The sequence below is a fragment of the Bos indicus genome, chromosome 23 (genome assembly GCF_029378745.1).
Source record: "Bos indicus isolate NIAB-ARS_2022 breed Sahiwal x Tharparkar chromosome 23, NIAB-ARS_B.indTharparkar_mat_pri_1.0, whole genome shotgun sequence".
In the NCBI taxonomy this organism is placed as follows: Eukaryota; Metazoa; Chordata; class Mammalia; order Artiodactyla; family Bovidae; genus Bos; species Bos indicus.
Window position 1 is genome coordinate 41,647,331 of NC_091782.1, and position 21,379 is coordinate 41,668,709.

The following is a 21,379-nucleotide window of genomic DNA, read 5'->3' on the forward strand; positions in this document are numbered from 1 at the left end:
TGCTCATGGCGACACCGCGGACACTTAAACTAGTTCTCGCCGAATTGTGTTTCTTCTGTTCTTAAAAGTTATTTTTTCTAGTGTTGTATTAGGACAAGGAAAAAACATTCTTCTGGTTGAACTTGAGAGTAAGATTGAACATTTTTTTCATATTGCACGTGCGTGTAGAATAGAGAAATTTCCACAAATGTATCCTTGTGTAAATTGTTTTGTACTATTTATTTGGATTTTCTTTTTGGTGTTACATTTTGTAAATTTGTCCTCCAGAGTAGAGAAACATTTATTTCAGCATGGGCCTAGCGCATACCATTTAATCCTTTCCCCCGTAGCATATCATGCAATGTTTATTAGAGCATGTTCTACTTCCCTTAAAAAGAAAAATAAGCTTTTAGACAAACATAGAGACACCTGCTTTATGCCTCCTCATTGGTTTAAAATAAAGAGCCTTTGTCTCAGAATTTTCAGAGTTGAGATAGGTGTGTTTTTCCTTAGTGTGTGTGTGTGAAGATCTCTGTCTGGATATGTGTTATGCACGCTCTGTTGATGGAAACCAGGAAAATGTCCCGGTCACGGGAGCTTTGCCTTTAGAAGCCCAGTTCCAGTCTCCCTGACGGCCCTCAGAACGTCAGGCATGTTCTCGGACACTTCCTTTTCATGCCTCTGTCATCTCTGGCGCAAGTATCTTACTTTCCCAGGGAGCTACACTGAAACACAGGCAGAGGAAAACAAATGAATTCTTCCTCCCTTTTCTGTTTTCTTCTTCACCCTTCAGTATTTGTTGAGAACTGTCCATGTGCCAAGTGAGCACTTTGGAGCTGGAAGAAATGTCTGAACTGAGCCCATTCAGAGTCTGAGATTAAGGAGATGGAGGCTTAAGGAGTGATCGGCCCAGGCCATCCAGTGAGAGAGCTTTGGGCTGCAATTCTAGGCCTTCTGGTTGCTGCTGCTGTCTGTTACACCATGTGCTTGTAAAGCGGTTTTTCTGTTTTTTGGGTTTTATGGAAGTGAAAAAAGCAGGAAAGAGTAAGAAGGAAGAGTCTGAAGCAAAAGTAAATATCTGCAAGATCACTTTGTTTACAATCACATTCTTCTTTACACCGTTTGCTCATTTTTAAAGCCATGATCATCATTTTAAGATCTCCATAAGTTAGTGTAAGAGTCATTGAACAATTTGATCTTACTAATTAAACTCACTTTAAAGTGAAAGTCTTAGTAGCTCAGTTGTGTCTGACTCTGTGTGACCCCATGGGCTATATCCCGTCAGACTTCTCTATCCGTGGGATTCTCCAGGCAAGAATACTGGAGTGGGTTGCCATGCCCTTCTCCAGGGGATCTTCCTGTTTTTTATTTACAAGCCCTGTTAAGAACTATTGAATTTAAGGGTGTTTAATCCCTCTTCTAATTACATAAGTTTGTTGGCAAAATCTTGAACAGGAGAAAATGACAGCATAACAAAATAAAATTGTTACTTTTTGGAGGCAGTATCCTTTAATGGGTCATACTGCCATGCCAAAAAACCTGACTTTACCGAAAAAGGCTCGGAAATAAGGAGGGAGAAATCACTCTATACAGCTTATGCCATCTGAAGTGCAGTTTCATTCAGACTCATTTTACAGTCTGTGACCTCCATCATTTTCATCATTCACTTTGTGCATTTCTGAAAACTGAGTGGTGGCCTGAAATGAGGTGAGTTGTAGACCCGTTCTGTCCAATACAGCAGCCACTTAGCCACACGCAGCATTTGAACATGTGCTATGTGGCTGGTCAAAACTGAGATTTTTGTGAGTGTAAAAATACACAGCAGACATCAAAGACTTAGTATGAGGAAAAAAGTAAATATTTTAACAAGTGTATTAGGTTAAATAAAAACATTATTTAAATTGTTTTATCTCTTGACTTTTGAGTGTGCCTACAGACGCAATTTAAATTACATTTGTAGCTTGGATCATATTTCTGTTTCAGACCAAACATATAGCTGAATGTGGAACTTCTTTTTAGCATCCATCCTGAGGTTTTTGCTGTTTCTCTTACCCTGTTAAATGCAGCCACTCTGCTGTCACCCCTTACATTTCTGCCTTTATATCTGAGCCCATGAGTGTTGCAGCTGCATGAATTGAATGGCAGCAGAGCCCTACCCCACTGCGTTTTTTCCTAGGAGGCATTTTTACTGTATTCATTCAAATGTCATTTATTAGATGCCTATAATTGAGAACATTTGTGGAAGGTACAGTGTGAAGAATTTGTGGGGCTCAAGAGGCACTTTAACTAGTGGTTCCTGCTCTCTGGAACTCACAGTATGGTGAGGAAGATTAAACATGTACAGCATTGTAAGTGGTGGAAAACAGATCACGCTAAACATCTTCATTTCGACATGGCATGAATGCAGGGCTTTAATTCTTTTTGGTCTGCTTCAGTTCTCCACCAGTGTGCTGACACGTGAACACATTTGGCACACCACGTCTCTCGTAGTCACTGTACTCTTTCAAATGAACAGAGTTGAAGTAACCCCCAACAGGACATGGGCTCGCCGATATTTATAAAACCGGAGAAATGGGATTTGTGGAGAGATCTCAGGTGCAGTTCCAGAGTCAGAACAAGCTGTGAGTAGCAAGCAGCTCAGTCTGCAGATGTGAACAGTGGGTGAATTGTACCCAGAGAGGAGGATGGCAGGATCGTGTGAGCACAGGGAGACACACTCCTTCGTGCAAAGCCCAGCCAGCCCACATAGAGTGGACTTTTTTCCCTCTGTGGGAAGCCCTTTTCATTCTGGACTTGGGGGCTAGGAAGTACACAGTGAGGCTTGTGTTGATCCTTTTGACGAGGAACTTGGTGAACTATAGCAGCTCTCTTCTCATGGTCGTACGAACCTTCTTTGCCTTTTCATTTTTCTTTCTTTATTTGACTCAGCAAATACAGAGCACCTATCTACTGTGTCTGTGCCTGTAAGGATTAAAGAAATGAATTAGCACAGTCCCTGGCTGAGGAAACCTCCAAGCTTGATGAGAAAGTAACACGCTTAGGATGGTGCCTGCTACATAATAAACACTCTGTAAATGGAAACTGTGCTGTTCTGTTAACTGGGAGAGGAGTCCGTCTGTAGAGACTGTCAAAACGGATAGCAGTAGCTGCCGTAGACTGAGTTTTACTGTGCACCATGCATTGTATTGGTAGACACTTTGCTTAAATGCCCACAGCCGTCATTTAGTATAAAATGTGTGCTTACTTCGGTGGACTGTGTATTTGAGAGGTGAAGCTATTGAGTGAAAGAGCGCAGAGGAGGGAAGTTGAGGACGCACTGGAGGAGGTGACCTTTGGGCAGGTCTTGAAGAATGGCCAGAGGGTGAAGAGAGCCAAGGGGTTATCAGAGGGGAGATTTTCTTAGACTTCCACGATTTCCCTTCTCCTTTTTCCCCCTGGACTTCCCACTGTGCTCATCCACCCGGAAGATTTCTTGGTCATTGGTGGAACATCTCAGAGCTGGAGAGATGCCTGACTCTTGACATAATCTGTAAGTGAATAGGGGAACTTGCTCCTGTCTTTTGGGAAATGAGTGGGAATCCAGTAAACACACAGATCATGTCTGTAGGGTGACATTGGTCTTGTCACTTTCACAGTCGAGTGGAAACAGCCTTCAACCAAGTACTGTTGGGTAATCTACTACCCTACTCACTGGTGTGGCCTGTTTTATTTAAGCAGCTGTCATGTGTGACAACACAGATTTACGAGATCATTTTTAAGTGAATGGCCATTCACTGTGAAGTTGCTTTAAAAAGTAAATTCTCAGAGTATTTTTGTTTGGTGGAATTGTGGGCAATAAAATCATTAGGAAAACCAAGGTCTTGACCTCTCAGAATTAGTAATGTAGAAGAAAAAAGGAACTCTCTTATACATGTTAACCCATACAATCTGGCCAGAGAGGTATGAAATTCAGAGTAAGAAGAAGTAGTGTCCTTAAGAAAGGTTCATAAGGGAGTGACATTTGAGATGATGCTGAAATAATTTAATAAGGAGAAATTAGAAAGGGAGTATGCTTTGATGCATTTTGCAAAAAATTGATGTGTATGTTTGGAGGTGTTTCTTTCCCTAAAATTAAATTATCTTGAGAAAAGTATTGGGTTAATCACTTTCTGCCTAGAGAGGAGTTGAAAAGTACAAAAATTATTTTGGGGAAAAAAACATGCTTTTTAATTTTCAAGAATTCTTTTGTTTTGTCTCTATAACTAGACCAAAAGCGACTAAAGGACAGAAACACATGCCTAATGTGTCTCTGAGTTCCCTGTAGTACCTCAAACCGCGAGCAGTGGCAATTAGCCAGAATGCTTTCTGGATCAACTGTTTTATAATTGGAGAAAGTGTGCAATTAGTGAAAGTGTGCAAGTAGAAAGAGGTATGCAGTTGAAAGTACCTTTACATTTGGTATTTATGGATCAGAAAAATGATTACAGGTCACATTTCTTAGAACCCTGATGGCTCTCTCTTTCTTCAAGGAACATAAAAGGTGCTTTTTTTCTTTTTTTTAAAATGGCAACTTGAATTTTGCTGACCTGCCAGTGAAATGAGACTTCTCAATAAGAATGGAGTTTCTCTGCGGTGCATCCTGCCTCTGCATCCTAAGGCACCTTTGCCTCAGAGTGTGTATCACCCAACACATCTGCCTTATTGAAAACAGCTTGTGATCCCTTTACAGGATGTTCAGTGGTTCACAGAGATGCAAAGTGAACATTTTTAGGAGTGTGCTGAAGGTGGGACCAATGTGTCCATCAAGCTTCAGGGAATTAAATGCTGGTCTGAGTTTTACAAGCTGGAAACTAAGAGGAGGGAGTGGGATTCCAAGCAGGTGGAGTTGCATTTCATTGAAAACAGTGAAGACAGTGGTTTTCAGATTTTAAAAACAACTGGGGAGCATCTGTACCTTTGGTTCTTTTTCTAGTTGAAGGCTCTTGGAAAATGTGGGTTGCTTTACAAAAGAGTTAACAATGTTGATTGGCATTGGTGAAATATGAAAATTATACTTGGTTTATACAGATTTGATTTTTTGGGGGGGGGTCAGTTGTATGCATTAAAAAGTCCCCCATCTCCTATACTCAAGATACCAGTGACTTCATAATGAATAGGTAAAATAAAGATTTAGGAATTCTAGTGAAATTAGTTAGAAGTCTTGAATAAATATTTTTCTCTAGTATAATGTGCTGACTTCAGAAAAAATGATGTATTTCCTTTTTATTTGAAGTGGTTAGTTTCCAAAGAATGGCTCTCAGGAAAATAGTTTAGTTATCTCTTTTGAAATGTCAATGATTTTGTTTTGAACTTTTTATTTTGTTTTGGGGTATAGTCGATTAATCACCTTGTGATAGTTTCGGGTGAACAGTGAAGGGACTCAGCCATATGTGCGTATCTGTCCATTCTCCTCTAGATCCCTCTCACATCCAGGCTGCCACATAACATTGAGCAGAGTTCCTTTTGCTATACAGTAGAACCTTGTTGGTTATCTCTTTTAAATATAGCAGTTGTACATGACCATCCCAAACTCCCTAACTCTCCCTTCCCATTGGCAACTGGAAATGTCAATGATTTCTGTATGAGAAAATCAAAATTTCTTTAAGACCTAAGAAAACCATGTCCTCTTTTGTTACAAACCTTTGTGATTAAGTTAAATAATTTTTTTAAGCCAGGAAAAGAAAGATAATTGTTTGTGAACACTAGTTTATTTATAGTACTAACGGCACCCCACTCCAGTACTCTTGCCTGGAAAATCCCATGGATGGAGGAGCCTGGTGGGCTGCAGTCCATGGGGTCGCGAAGAGTCGGACCCGACTGAGCGACTTCACTTTCACTTTTCACTTTCATGCATTGGAGAAGGAAATGGCAACTCACTCCAGTGTTCTTGCCTGGAGAATCCCGGGGACGGGGGAGCCTGGTGGGCTGCCGTCTATGGGGTCGCACAGAATCAGACACGACTGAAGTGACTTAGCAGCAACAAGATTGCAGGGGAAATGATCATGCTACCTTAGATAAATTATTTTAAACTTTTACACACTATTTTCGTAAGTCATACCAAATAGCTATTCTCACAACAAATAATTATACTTGATGTGGTCATACTAGTTTATGCTCGTGAACCCTGGAATGATGATGCCGGAGAGGACTCATCTAGTGACCGAATCTCTATTTGACCATTAAAGGCCACAAGTTCCCTGAAAAACTGCATCTGAAAGTAATGAAACATTTAAAAATCTGTCTTGCAGTTTGAACTTCTACTTTTTCCTAAGAGTTCCTCATGTCCATTCCATGTTCTTGTCTGCATTTCAACTTCTTCTCCTGGTATTATGTTTATTTATTGAGAAAGTATTACGTACAGTGACTGCTCTGTATGAGATATGACCCAGACACCAGCCTAAGACAAAGCCCCTGCCCCCGCCAGGTTTGCCTTTAAGTGGAGCTGAGACCCACACAAGAAGAACTAAGCCATGGAACAGGACTGCATGTGAACTAGTGCCGTGGGCGATGGAGAGTGCTCTGAAATTTCAAAGAAGGATTGGCGGGGAAATCACTGGCAGCCTTTCTTAAAGAAAAAAATGACAGCAAAAATCTTTCCAGTTGCTTTGAGTTTTTAGGAAAATCCTTCAGATTTCTGGGCTTAACTTTCTTATGATAAATGTTGAGTAAAATCATAACCCATACTCCATGACTGGCTTGAGGCGTGCCTATTCTAAAATGCTTGTGATCACAGGTTTTGAAATTTGAGACATAATTCAGTTCAGGGAGAGGCCAGTATTTGGCAGGCAAAGAACAAGTGTGTCTGCCAGTACTATCAGAGCCCTTTGAGAAAACGCTTTTAACATTTGTCTGAATTTGGGAGTGGGGGCAAGTGCCTAAAATGAAAATTTCATCTTCCTTTTTATGATCAAAACCAACTTTAGACTATTAACTAGTTTGTTAGAAATGAAAGTTGGCACAGAATTAAGGGTAGACCCCCAGTTTTTGAGTGGATTTCATTTTATTTCAAGTGACATTACTGTGAATATAGATCTTAGCTTTCTAATCTTATATGCACAATAGCAAACTGTTACCCGTAAGTTTCTGGAAGGTATGAAAAATTAACATACAGGAGATAAATTATGATTTCACTGTATGTAGCAGCTACTAAGAGGAATTCATTGGAGTCTAGAGGGAAACAGTACCTAAAAATTGGACAGGAGCCTCTGTTGGCTGTTTAAAGCCAGGAGAGTTGACTTAAGTCAAAAGGAAAGGAAAATACCCTGGAATTGAAAGTTAAGTGTTATAAAGATGCCATCAAAGGGAGGTTGTGGAATCTCCTTTTCTGGAAATGTTTAAAAACAAGACAGATCTTCATCTCTCAGGAGAAGTGTTGAAATTCTGTCCTGCCTTGAGGCAGGAAGATTAACTGGATTATGCCTGTGTGGTCTCTCAAGTCTTTGGAAGAGCCCTAGAATGCAGTAAATATTTCACACTCTGTTGGCTGGAACTGTTGTTTCATAGCTGTTCATTTTAACCTTGGTTATTCTGAGACCAGAGTGAATGTTTGTATACATAACAAAATTGAATTTGGATTTGAGGTTGATGATATAAGTTGTGTGTGGACCTGAATCCATTTAAAAGCACTGAAGTACAGGTGGTGCTGAAAATATTCAGAGTGTAACATTGTCTTTTGGTGATGTGGAAGGTACCTGCTTTCTTCCAAGGTCTCAATGCCAGTAATCATTTAATAGATAATTATAAAGCAACTACTGTGGACACTGCATGATACAAATAAGAATTAGGTACGGTTCCTATGCTACCTTTGTCTAGCAGTAGAGGTAAAACCTATGCACAGATCATATACAGGGTAAGTGAAAAAATAATTGTGATAGGAGTCACAAAAATAGGATTTAACAGTATCGTGAGAGTTCAGAGAAGAGAAAGCTGATCCCTTTGGGTTTAACCAAAGAATGCTTCCTGGATGAAAAATATATTGGCACGGGCCTTAAGGAGTGTGGAACATTTTGAAGGGTGGAAACGAAGCAAATGACAGGTGGAATTGTACTAGTAACTCCAAGGTATGGACAACTTCAGCTGAAGCATGTGGCTGTTGGGAGACTTAGGCTGGAAAGTTCCCTTAGGGCCAGTTTCTAGGCCCGGGTCAGAGTGTTTGTTTCTGACTGCCCAGTGCTTACAATACCTTGGAAATGGTTAAATGTTCAAGAGTCTCTGTCCACAGGAGGATTGCATTTTACTATTGGCGTTGCATGGGGGAGCAGGGAAGGCTGGGACAAGGAGCCAAGAAAACAGATGCTGAGTCCCCTGAGTCAGTTAGCTTGAGGAATAGGATGGTGATGCTGAGAAACAGTAGCTTCAGGGCATGGTACTGGGTGTTACTCCAGAAAGGGTCGCTGGGCTTCCCAGGTGGCTCAGTGGTAAAGAATCTGCCTGCCAAGCAGGAGACACAGGTTCAATCCTTGGGTCAGAAAGATCCCCTGGACAAGGAAATGGCAACCCACTCCAGTATTCTTGCCTGGGAAATCCCATGGACAGAGGAGCCTGGCAGGCTATAGGCCACGGGTCGCAAACAGTTGGACATGACTTAGCGACTAAACAACAAGAAAGGTCTCCTCATCAAAAGAAATTGGAGAAATAAAGTTACACAACCAAATGGGTTTATGTATGGATACCAAGGGGGAAAGGGGAGGTGGGAAGAATTGGGAGGTCAGGATTGATATTTAATACATATACACTGTCGATACTATCTGAAAAATAGATAACTAATGAGAACGTACTGTATGGAACAGGAAATTCTACCTAATGTGCTGTGGTGACCTGAATGGGAAGGACAGTCCAGAAGGGAGGGGATATATGTCCCCATATATATCCCCATATATGTCTCCATATATGTATGGCTGATTCATTTTGCTGTACAGTAGAAACACAGCATGGTAAAGCAACTATACTCCAATAAAAATGAATTTTTAAAAAATGGGTTTACTTGCTGAAGACTTTTCAGCACCTTTAATGTTGAGAATTGCATAGAAAACCTTAAACAGGGTAAAATATGCACCATTTCCAACGTGGTATAATCCTTATTTCACGGACTGTCTCAGGAAACTGCCATCCCTTGGTGCGTACTTTGGGGAGCATGGCCCTGTGCATGTGGTAAAGATGGCTGAAACATGAGTGGTGGTCGTATGCATGGAAAACAGTGGTTAGTGGTGTGTCCGTATGGAGCAGGGAAGCCTGGAGTGCTGCAGTCCATAGGGTCACAAAGAGTTGGACACGACTGAGCGACTGGACTGAACTGATAAAGCGGCATTAACCATTCCTAGTACATAGTAGGCATTCCATAACTGTACAAAAAGCTAAAGTGTGCAAGAGCGAATTGATATATTAACAATACTTGGCCCAGAATTAGGAGTCTTAAGATTTCTGGGAATGTGGAAAGTTTTGACAAACCTTTAACTATGCTAGAAATGATAAGGTCATGGAAAGTTAGGTGGGACTGATTTCAGTGAAAGTTGGTCACTTTAGTATTTCTTGTGAAGCCATGGAAGGTCTACCTGGGCCACCATTTCAGCATCTGCTGAAACTGCAGACTTGGGAGAGAAGCCATTGTCTTTTCTCACTAAAAGTATAATTTAAAATATTTTGGCTAAGAGGTCTGCTTGTTTGAATGTGGAGTAAGTAGCAATTTTCATATATAATTTACTCTAATACAAGAAAATAACCTTGTATTTGTAATACAAGAAAATAGCCAATTTAGTCTGAAGGAAACTTCAGAATTAATAGTCATACTTCTGGTTTTTGTTTTTTCTTTTAAATCAGACAGAAGCAGGCATCCTCATCAGTGAATTGTTTTTCAGTCTGATTTACTCATGGAAGTTAATAAGTTTTTAAGTTTAATATTCTGTTCTTTCATCCAGGTATTTGCATTTGATTATTGCTTTTGGTCCATGGATGAATCCAACACTACAAAATATGCTGGTAAGTTGATTGTCTCTCTCCACTTGATGTTGGGCCTCTGGCCTCTTCTTACATTACGTCTGTTTTCTTTAATTATTCCAGAGTTCTGTTTTTTCCATAAAATTTGCACTCATTCTTTCCAATTCTAGCATGTGGGCTTTGAAGCCAGTAAGATTTGGTTTCAGGATCTGGCTCAGCCACGTACTTGCTAAGAAACTGCAGACAGGTTCCCCCTCTCTGCCCCCAAGCTCCTTAAGCTTCAGGTTCTTCACCTGTGAAGGGGGTATGACGTATCTTTAGAGGTGTTCCAAGGATTGGAGATGACGGGGAACCACCTTAAGCTGTGTTGCGGTTATCACACGAAAAGGAGGTTAATGTGTCCTGTCTTCCCTCACCTCTGACTTGTAGAGGATGCTCTGCTCATGTAAACAAGCAACGACAGATGCTGTTGGTTTTCAGGACCCTCTCACGTCCTGAGTGTTCTAGGGTAGTCAGTGGTGATGTGAACTAAAGCTCTTCTTTCTTCAGGGAAACATGGCCTCCTGGCCCCACATTTTGCTACTGTTCCTTCCTTTTGGGGCATTTTATCCCTACTTCATTAAATACAAATGACTGCTATTAATAATTTTATTATTTGTGATCACAGGTGAATCTTCACTTTTCCTAGGAGTTTAAGTAAGCTCAAGAGGGAAGCGCTTGTTTTAGTGGAGGAGGTCTTCATTCCTCTCCTTCTGACTGTGACCCCTTTTCTTAAATATATCATCTTAATGAGTATTTTCTCCTTACTTATGAGACTCTCAGCTGGGACTTCCCTGGTGGTCCAGTGGCTAAGACTCCAAGCTCCCAATGCAGGGGGCCCAGGTTCCATCCCTGGTCAGGAAACTAGATCCCACATGCCGTAACTAAGAGTCCACATGACTAAGACCTGTGCAGCTAAATACATACATACATGCATAAATATTCAAAAAAAAGAATCTCAGTTGAATTATTTTTCCATTTACTGAACAAAAGGGCAAGAGGATGATGGAGAGGCTGTAGATCTTAAAAGATTAGAAGGCAAAGGAAGTCATCTGCTTGTAGGAAATTTTGTTTCTTGATAACCTTTTCCTTGCCGCATAAAGAAAATCTGCTGAGAAATTATTTGATATATAGCTTTTGCAAAAGTTAATCTTGAAGTTGGAAAATTCCTTCTGGGGCTCTCATTGAGTAAATAAGCCTTCTTTCCAAACATCATTCCTACAACTTCAGCAATGTATTTTATTAATGTGAATAGATAATTTTTAATGTTGGCTGTAATTAATTTGTCTTTTTATTAGTCCTTCGGGATGCTAGATAATATATTCTACAGAGTCTGCCTTGACTGTTAGCACTGTGTATATTTTCATTCTGCTGCTAAGTCACTTCAGTCGTTTGCAACTCTGTGCGACCCCATAGACGGCAGCCCACCAGGCTCCCCCGTCCCTGGGATTCTCCAGGCAAGAACACTGGAGTGGGTTGCCATTGCCTTCTCCAATGCATGAAAGTGAAAAGTGAAAGTGAAGTGGTTCAGTCGTGTCCGACTCTTCGTGACCCCATGAACTGCAGCCTAACAGGCTCCTCCATCCATGGGATTTTCCAGGCAAGAGTATTCTGGATGTGTGCTTTTGGATTTTAAAAAAACACTTCATACTGTGACAGAAACAAATGAGGACAAATGCTATGGCTATACAAAGCACAGTCTCTCATTCTGTTCAATTGATATTATTCCGGATGTAGTCAGATATAGCTCCCTGGATTAAAAATCTTACGAAATTCTCAAATACTTTAGAGGACTCCTCATCACTTATAGATAAAATCTATACTCCTTGGATGACATTTAAGGTCCTTTATTATTAATATATAACCCCATCTACCTTCCCTACCCGCTGCTCCCTGTCTCCCTACCATCCATTCTGTGCTCCATCCCGGTGTGATTGTTCTTCTTATTTAACCCAGGAAGCCAGAAAGAATCAGAATAGTTCCTTAAATATTCATTAAACCCCTACTGTGTGTGCAGCCAAGGAAGCCCTTGAGAAATTAAAACCTAAGTTGGAAAGCAAAAGAATGCAAACAAACAACAGTAAACATTTGGAGATAGTATTTAAGCTCAAATTTTTACAGGTTTATAAGTACTATAGAAAACCCAAGGAGAGGCAAAAATCTGGAAAGACTGAAGTTGCCTGGGAAGAAATCATAAAGGAAATGGGACTGTAACTGGACATAAAAGTTTAGCATAGATTTAACCAAAGGGCAGTATGGAAGGCAGGCTTCCCAGGTGGCTCAGTAGTAAAGAATCCACCTGCCAGTGCAGGAGATGCAGGAGATGTGAGTTCGATCCCTGGGTGGGGAAGAGCCCCTGGAGGAGGAAATGGCCACCCACTCCAGCATTCTTGCCTGGAGAATTCCATGGACAGAGGAGGCTGGCAGGCTGCAGTCCATGGGGTCACAAAGAGTCGGGCAGGACTGAGCACATGTACAGTGTGGAGGGCATCCAGACGAGAGGAAGCGTATGGTGTCAGGGACAGCATGTGGACTCTGAAGTCCACTCTGGTCTAAGTCTCAGGACGCTTGCTTTGATTCTCTTAGACAATTTAATCTCTCTGAGCTATAGTTTCTTTTCTGTAAAGTGGGAAGCATGTCAATGATAGTACTTAGATGTTGTTATAAGGCTTCAGTAGGTAACTGCATGAGCTGACCAGTGGAAGGTGCCCATAAATACTTCATTTGGCTTTTTCATAAGTGAGGGTGCAGAAGTGGAAGTGAGCATGGTGTGTAACACTGGTCCAAGCGGAAGATGCATCTTATGGGGAATCAGTGAGAGACTTCCTTGTACATGTTGAGTGAAGCCAGATAACAGGAAATTTTAAAAAGCTAGGCTAAGAACCATTAAAAAAAAAAAAGAGGCTGTTGGAGTGATGTGGTTAATAGAATGTTTTAGGAAGATTGTTTTTCTCTTCCTTTTCTACATCTCTACAATCATATCCTCCATTAACTGCCCATAGAGACCATCCTGGTGTTCTGCAATGTATCACTTATGCCTCTGAATGTAAACCTTTTTCCTACTGGAAATAACTTTATTAAGTACAGATGATAAAATTCAAATGTGAAAGTCAAGATTTCTGTAGCTTTTCACTACATATAGTATGTTGATGAATATATAAAGAGATAAAAATGCTTTCTAAACATACTGATAGCCTAAACTTTACTAAATCTTTGCATGATCACCGTAAATTCCATGTTCCAATTAGCCTGAAACAAGATTTTCTTGATTGATAGAGTAGCATCTATTTACAAAGTGTGGGGAGAAAGTTTCTTATTCTTTAGACACTCCTGAACAGTACAAATGCTGTGACCACCTCGGCAGTAAAATTCTTGCTCACCACTCCCTCAGGTTTTTTGGCACTTATTGCAAATAATCTGCCTAGTAAATATATTGCTAGTAGATTAGTTGAGTGGTTTCTGTACTAATTTGATTTACTTTTTTTTAATTCAATATTTATTTTTTAAATTTATTTATTTTTAATTGGAAGATCTTGCTTTACAATATCGTATTGGTTTCCGCCATATAGTCGTTTTATTTTATATTGAATTATAGTTTGATTTCTTTTCTCTTTAGTTTAAAAAAAAAAAAAAAACGTGATTCCATCTTAATTGTGAATGGAAACATTAAGATAGAAGCATTCATTCTCTGATCAGGCATAGAGGAAACGGAGAAAGGGAAGCACATAGTTCCTGAAACCGACCTATTTGTCAGGCTCAATAAAGAATGGCATCATTGATACTGAATCAGAGCTCTTGAGGCAGCTCTCAAAACTCAGAGGGCAGAGAGGAGGTGGGAGGGAGCGAGATGAGTGCCTGGACTGAAAGAGCAAAGGGAGGCTCTTGATTTCATGGGGTGTGTCAATGTTCAATTCTAAGTTATGTTTTATGTTACTCTATTTATTAAAGGCTACTACCGCAAGCAAGAGCTTCCACTCTCAGGCTGATGTAGAAATCCGTAATTCTGTAGTAGGTTTAAGGGCACAGCGCTGGGTTGGGTGGAGAGGTGGAAACATGTGGGCTTTTAAATCAAACTGCCTGGGTTCCAATCCCGCCTCCAGCACCTTTTTATCTGTGTCAGGTCAGGCGAGTTCTGTTTCCTCTTAGGTTACATAATTATATTAATCCTGCTCGCATAGGTTGATTTGAGAACTGAATGACCTGTTCATGTAAAGTACCTTAAACCATAGGAAAAGCTCACTTAATACTTATCATCATCGCCATCACTGTCTCGCTGTAGCAGTAGTAAGGATAGTAGCATCAGTCCTTTGGAGAGAAAATGCATTGTACGTGCTGGTATCTATGAGACCTGGTTTTGCCACAAACTGCTAAACTTCGGGAGTGTCTGTTTCTTCATCTGGAGAGGGAGGATCTATGGCCTAGAATGGTCTCAGATCTCCTCCAGCTCTCGGATTAAACATGAATCAGACATTTTATGCTGGCTGCACAGCTGTTGCAGTGGACATTTCAGAGGCAAATCAAAGGCTTGTTTGTTAAGCCGTTTGAATGGCATTGAATCATGCTTTGAGACATTGCACATTTTAATTATATTATCGCTTATTACTACCTTTTGGTTAGTGAGTCATAATAATACTTGTCTGTGCATTGTTCTGAATCTTTCAGCAAAAACCTTTGTGACAGGGCTTAAAAAAAAACAAGTAACCTGCAGAATTAGTCTTTCAAAACATGGCATTTCTACATAAACCCATTTCTCCTCCCCTTCCCAAGCCCATAAATATATATACATAAACATAGATCCACACTTGGGATTAAAAAGTCGGTATAAGTCAAGTGATCCTGCTGAAGGCCCATTATTAAGAAAACCATTACTTCTCCATTATTTTCAGTAATAAGAAAAAGGTTGTTATAGTGAAACTTTAGAGCACCATAACAGATAATAGGTCTTTGTAAATGTTTAAATCACTGCTAATTTCATTTAAGGACTTCTTGGCCATAAACCAACAAATTTTTTATCATGTGCCTAAAATGTGTCAGGTTGGTAAATATCAATGACTTCCAGTAACCTTGGTTTTACTTTTCTTCCTATTAGGAGAGTATTTTTCATAAACCTGTTTTTCTATAAATCTTCATACCAAATAGAAATTGGTCTGTGATGGCATTTCTGGGCAATCTATGTGGACATGAACGTTTCCTGACCTGAGAGTCTAAACTGTTGACTTAGAAATTGTATAACAGTTCTCACCATATGGTATGTTGCTCAGATTTGCTGAAGCCTGTGTTTTCAGTTTTTGTAATACCCTGCAATTCAGGACAAATGTTTTTCATCTGATTCTTGTTCTGCTAATGTTTCTTTGTACCATGAGGGGCCGGCTGAGTGCCCCCTAGCCATGGGCAATCTCTGTGGGGAGAGTAGCCATGTCTGAGTCTGTTCTCTTGATGGGAAAGTTTATGTGCTCAGAGGTAGAAACGATTTCTGTTTTATATTATTTAACTGTGCATCAAAATTTACATTCTAAAAAGTGACAGTAGCCGAAATAAAACCAATTTTTTTAAGAGTTTTTTTTTTTAATTTTTTTTTAAAATTTAATTTTATTTTATTTTTAAACTTTACATAATTGTATTAGTTTTGCCAAATTTAAGCAGAGTTCCAAAATATTCATTTTAGCATATGGTATTCTTTTTTAAAAAATCTTCACGTGTATGTAAACCCTCAGCAAGTACCTTGCATAGAATTAATACTCAATAATTGTTAGCTGTTCAGTTTGTCAAAACTGTGGAAGTTTTCCCTGTGATTATGAGAAGCAATAGTACTTGACGATGTGAAAAGTTAGAGAGTCACTGGAAGTGGAGCATGCCATCTTAAAAAGATGTTTATAAAACAATCTGTAGAATCCTTCTAGATTTTTCTTTGTCTTTTCCAAATTCTCACCCATTCCCGATTTGACAGTTCTTTTAGTGACTCACCTTTATCAAGTTGTCCCTAAACATCCAACTTTGTTTTCTTAAAACTAGCAACTCCCTTTTGGCGTGTGTTAATTGTGTAATTGTGGAGAAGTGCAACTGATATAAGCCAGTCTAGGAGCAAACACAACTGACCCTTTGTAAGAACATAACTCATCTGCTGGGAGTCTAGAGAGTCGTCTTCCAGCTGGATGATTTAGTATGCAGCGGGCATGCCCCAGTGTATTTTACTGGGGAAGAGAGAATGTTTGTTAATTCAGAAAATTGGGTAGGTGAAAGTCAGTTAAGAAAAATTTTTTGGAGTAGGCGAGGCTGATACTGTTAAATTTTTTAAAAGAGTATATGTGTATTCTTTTTTCTCATCTCTACTCCCAGATTTTTTAATCCCACCCAGCCCTACCTTCTTCCACTTTCCTTTCTTTGTCCACATCTATTCCTTGGGGCTTCCCTGGTGGCTCAGAGGTAAAGAATCCACCTGCAATGCAGGAGATGTGGGTTCGATCCCTGGGTGGGGAAGATCCCTTGGAGGAGAAAATGGCAACCCACTCCAGTTTTCCTGCCTGGATAATTCCATGGACAGAGGAGCCTGGTGGGCAATAGTTCATGGAGTCGCAAAGAGTCAGACATGACTGAGCAACTGAGCACGCATACACATTCCTTAGGGCCTCGGTCCCCAAGCTTTTTGACACTAGGGATTGGTTTCGTGGAAGACAATTTCTCCATGGACTGGGCGGGGAGTTCGGGATGATTCAAGCACACTACGTTTATTGTGTGCTTTATTTCTATTATTGTTACATCAGCTCCACTTCACATCATTAGGCATTAGATCCTGGAGGTTGGGGAACCCTGCCCTAGAGTTATTTCTTGGCACCCAGAGACATTGCTTAACTTAGTTGAGTACGTTCATGGGGTGGATAATAATAACAACAATAGACAATAGAATCCTGAGCACTAGGTTCCCAGCACTGCGCTCATTCCTTTACCTGCAGGAGATCATTTAATTGTCAAAATGCCCAATCAGTAGAATCTGATATTGGCCCCATTTTACAAAAGAGAAAACTGAGGTTCAGAGAGGCCCTGCCACTGGTAGGAGAGCTGAAAGCAGTGGTAAAGGTGGATTTGGGTCCATGACAAGTAGGCGTGAGGACTTTATGGATTCTGCCGCAGTCCTGGGCCCTCCTCTCTTTTCTCTCATCCCAGCAGGAGGCTGTGCTTAGGAAATCATACTGTTGAAGTGCTCTGGCTTGGCATCTAGCCAGGAATAATACTGTTCGCCTTCTCCCTCCTGTCGGAAGTTCTCTGGAATCCTGATTGCCTGTGTTTGGTTTGGCTTTCTTCTCCCCTCCCCTCAAGTGTTGTCAGTTCCGTGCACCCCACAGTCCAGAAGAGATACTGAGTCAGGCCTGCCTCTGTGTCAGAGACTGTGGCAAACCATCGGACAGGTGGAGGTGAAACACAGTGACTTTTTCAGCAGCTGTTGAATGTGAAAGCACCCTCCTGAAAATGACTCCAAATGCGTTTTCTGCGCGGGCCTCACAGGTCTTTCCTCTGAGGCCCTGACGCCTGACCCTCCTCCCCCCCATGACTCAGCCACTTTATCAGGCGACAGAAAAAGGCGCTGAAGTTCACTGCCAGCTGGTGACGGGCCCCAGTGCTGTCGCTGGGCTGGGCACGTCTGTCTGGGTGAGTCACCCAGGCCGTGCTGTGAGGAAGGCTGCTGCGGACTGCGGGGCTGGCCGCTCCCAGAGGCCACTGTGGAAAACGGCCCGCGCCGACCTTTACGCTCCAGGCCTAGGTTCTCAGGGGCCTGGTTCTTACCCAGCCCCTCGAGGGCAACCCTCTATAGTTGACTAAAACTTAAATCTCGTGTCACCGAGTCAAGCCTTGAAAGCCCTAGCTCTTCTGTCTAAAGTCTGTAGTTTGGGGTCATTTAATGTAAACCAGGTTTAAGGCCTCTACCTGTGACCGTTTCTGAGAGTTGTGCTAATTGAGGGAGAGATTTACTGAAACGTAACCCTCGCTCCTTCGGGTTTGTGTGTGGAGTCTGACGGCTCTCGCCCTGTCCAGGTGCTTGGCTTGGGAGCCGTGCCACCTGCCAAGTCCAGACTCGTCACAGTCGCTAGGGCTGTCAGCCTCGGTTAGGAGTGGAAAAACACCGTCCCAAACGCACAAGCCCAGGAATTCCAGGTCATAAATATATGTATTTTATTTTTTCACTCTAACTCCATGAGAAAAGAGATGGGAGAAAGAAGAAAGACTGGAGGTTCTGTTTAAAGTGATAAAATGGTGTTAAAACTCTGACTGCTCTTCCAGGTCACTACTTTAGAAATATTCTGTGTTTATGTCGTGTCCAGCCCTGGATCTCCAGACTGAGTGCTTTGGTCAGCCCTGATGTGTGTGAGGCTGGCTTGATTCATGCAGATTGTGAATGAGACAAGATTGTGCCCTCTTCGGGGCTTTCCCGGTAGCTCAGTGGTAAAGAATCCACCTGCAATGCGGGAGACTCAGGAGATGCGGGTTCAATCCCTGAGTGGGGAAGATCCCCTGGAAAAGGAAAGGGAAACCCATTCTGATATTCTTGCCTGGAGAACCCCACGGACAGAGGAGCCTCGTGGGTTACAGTCTATGAGGTTGCAAAAGAGTTAGACACGACTGAAGTGACTAAGCACGCATGCACATGCCCTTTTTGAGTTTCGGGGGGTTTTTTTGGCCACGCCGCCTGGCCTGTGAAACCTTAGCTCCCTGACCAGGGATCGAACACATGTCCCTTGCATTGGAAGTTCAGAGTCTTACCCACTGGACCACTAGGAAGTCCCAAGTTATGCCCTCTTATTTTGTTCTCACCTTTCCTAGAGCATAGCCACTGTGAAGAGTTGGTGTATGTATGGTATGCACTTTCCCTCCCACCCCTGGCTTCTCTTCCTCTGTACTTCAGTATCAGGGCCGTGCTATAGAGAGAATTCCCTTGTTTCCTCAGCTCCCAGTGCACATGCCTGGTAGCTCTGAGGCCATTGCTGCTGTTCCCAGGAGGGACAGGCTATGTACAAGTGTGGAGACTCAGGGTGTTAGCATTGCAGAGGTCTGTACCATGTGTGACTCAGGGCTGGGTGGGTCAGGTCTTCTGTGGCTTGGCTTGCAGAAATTCCGATCAGGAACCCTCTCTACCGTTCTGACATCGTGTTGTGGGTTGCTGCGGGCATGCCTGTGTTTTAAGACTTGTCCACACGGTTATAGGCGTCTAATCATAAGCCCCACAGAGGAAATTGGCATCTTGGTCATGGTTCTGAACAAGTGAGATCACGTTTGCCCTGTGGACTCCCCGCACCTGGCACGTGGAGCTGGCATCGGTAGAGTGGCTGTCTCCTGTTGGGCAGGGATCCTGCGGAAAAGCCACAGGCTCTTGGGTTGGACCAAGTTGTGCCTAGGTGTGGTTTGTCTGGGACAGAAAGAAATTCTCATAGATCCTTCTGCTTCCATCAGGACTTCTGGCTTTTCCCTTCTGGGCTGACATTCATTCTCCTAGACAAGGGCACTTCATTCCATTTGTGAACTGGAGTCAGGAAACATTAAGGGTGGGAGTAGAGCATCTTTTATGGATTCCCCGATTCCCACCATCCAGCATAATGAGCTCCTTTTTTTTTTTTTTTTCTTTTTTTGTTCGTTAACTAAGCTTCTAAAAGCAGTGGACAAGTTACTTTTTCCTGTACTGAAAAAAAAGGGATTCCTGTGTTTAAAAAGGAACAAAGTAAAAACAAACACCTTCAGTCTTTTGGATAAACCAAACTCTCTTTACTCGACTGTGTAATGGTCTTTGATGGTTAATATTCTCTGTCCATCACAGAGTAAAGTGTAGCCATTGTTCCTGTATCATGGAAAACTGATTATGCTGAGGAGGGCAGAAGAGCGTGTGGCACCTACATGGAATTTTTAGGCTTTGGGAGACAGTGTTGGCTTTTTTTAAATGATTGTTTATTGTACCAGTGGTGATTGAAGGTCACCAAACCAAAGAATTGATTAAGTATAACTCCAGCCAGGGATTCATAGAGCTACAAAGGCACCAGAATAAAAAAAAAAAAAAATAAGGGGAGCTCTGTAGAGAATATTTCTGTTTAGTTTATTGATATGATTTATTAAGTTGCTTTTTCCCCTGAACCTTTCTGAGAAATCTTAATGTTATTAAAAAATGGTAAATATCTTTCCTCCGCTGGACAACTTGGGTTGGCATATACAGCTCCGAATAATTAATGATACTGTTTCTTCTTCCTCTTCTCATTATGACCCGGAACACACACACACTTGTTCACATGCTCCTTTTTTTCTCTCACATGTGAGTAAACCATCATAAAACTTTGAAAGTGGGACCCCTAGAGGCGCTAGAGAAATAGCAACAAATGATTCCTTTAATTTTTTTTTCTAAGAATAAGTGTCTTTTATCTTTAAAATGGGATTGGATTGTCTCACAGATTTGTTGCAAAGATGGAGGAGCTATTTAAGGAAAAATAATTAGATGAGTACCTCCATCTTTATACCAAAATTAGTTTTAGTTGGTTAAAAATTTAAGAGATGATATTAATTATGGATATTAGCTAAAATATATTCTAGACTTACAATGGCCAGACACTCTGCTAAGTGCTTTACTGTACTGCCTTATTAAATCACACCAGCAGTTCAGTAAGAGAACAAGTATTATTCCTGTTTTATTAATAAAGGAGATCTTGCCCAAGGTTACACAGCTAATAAGCAGCATTCAAGTTTGGAAATAAAACTGGAAAAACCAAAATAAGACTAGAAGAAGAGATGCGTGAATAGCTATGTGATTTGGGGTAATGATAATCCAGAAGGATTTTGAAAGTGTAATGTATACCATAAACGAAAATCATAAAGGAAAAGATAAGAGATTTGAATGTGAAAGACCAAAAGCTTTTGTATGACAAAGAACAGCATAAGACCGAAAGGTAAATGACAGCCTGGGAGAAATACGTACAGCATGTGACAGACCAAAGGCTAGCATCCTTAATATATGATGGGCATTTTTGAATGAATGCTTAACCAGTTACTAAACCAATTGATTTATACAAGTAAACCTAGGACTCAGTCATTTTACTGAAGAGCAAATACAAATGGACAATAAACTAAGGAAAGGAAGATTTTAATGTAACAAAGCAAGGAGCTTGCTTTTTCTGTTAATCAAAATCAGGAAGAATGATAATAGAATTGTTGAAGTTGTAGAAAGAAAGACTCTTGCATTGCTAGAGGAGTTAGTAATTCAATGTTTTTGGAGTTTTGCCTAGTAGAGTTAATAGAAAAGTGTACATAGATAAATATGTAAGGATAAATATTGCAGAAAAAAAGAAAAAGAAGACAATCTGAGTATCTCTAATAGGAAACTGCATCAGTAATGCATACAGCGGAAACTAAGCGGGGCTATTAAAAAATGTAATGTTGATGT

At 41.1% G+C, this 21,379-nt stretch overlaps 1 protein-coding gene across 10 annotated transcripts in view; it reads left to right on the plus strand.

Annotated features, from left to right (window-relative positions):
* Nucleotides 1–21,379, plus strand: part of KIF13A (kinesin family member 13A) — a 202,824-nt gene that overhangs the window by 91,171 nt on the left and 90,274 nt on the right. For all 10 annotated transcript variants that reach the window (XM_070778345.1, XM_070778347.1, XM_070778348.1 and 7 more), the window contains exon 4: nucleotides 9,912–9,972. In XM_070778345.1, coding sequence (XP_070634446.1) covers nucleotides 9,912–9,972 — 61 coding nt within the window. The remainder of the gene's footprint in view (nucleotides 1–9,911; nucleotides 9,973–21,379) is intronic.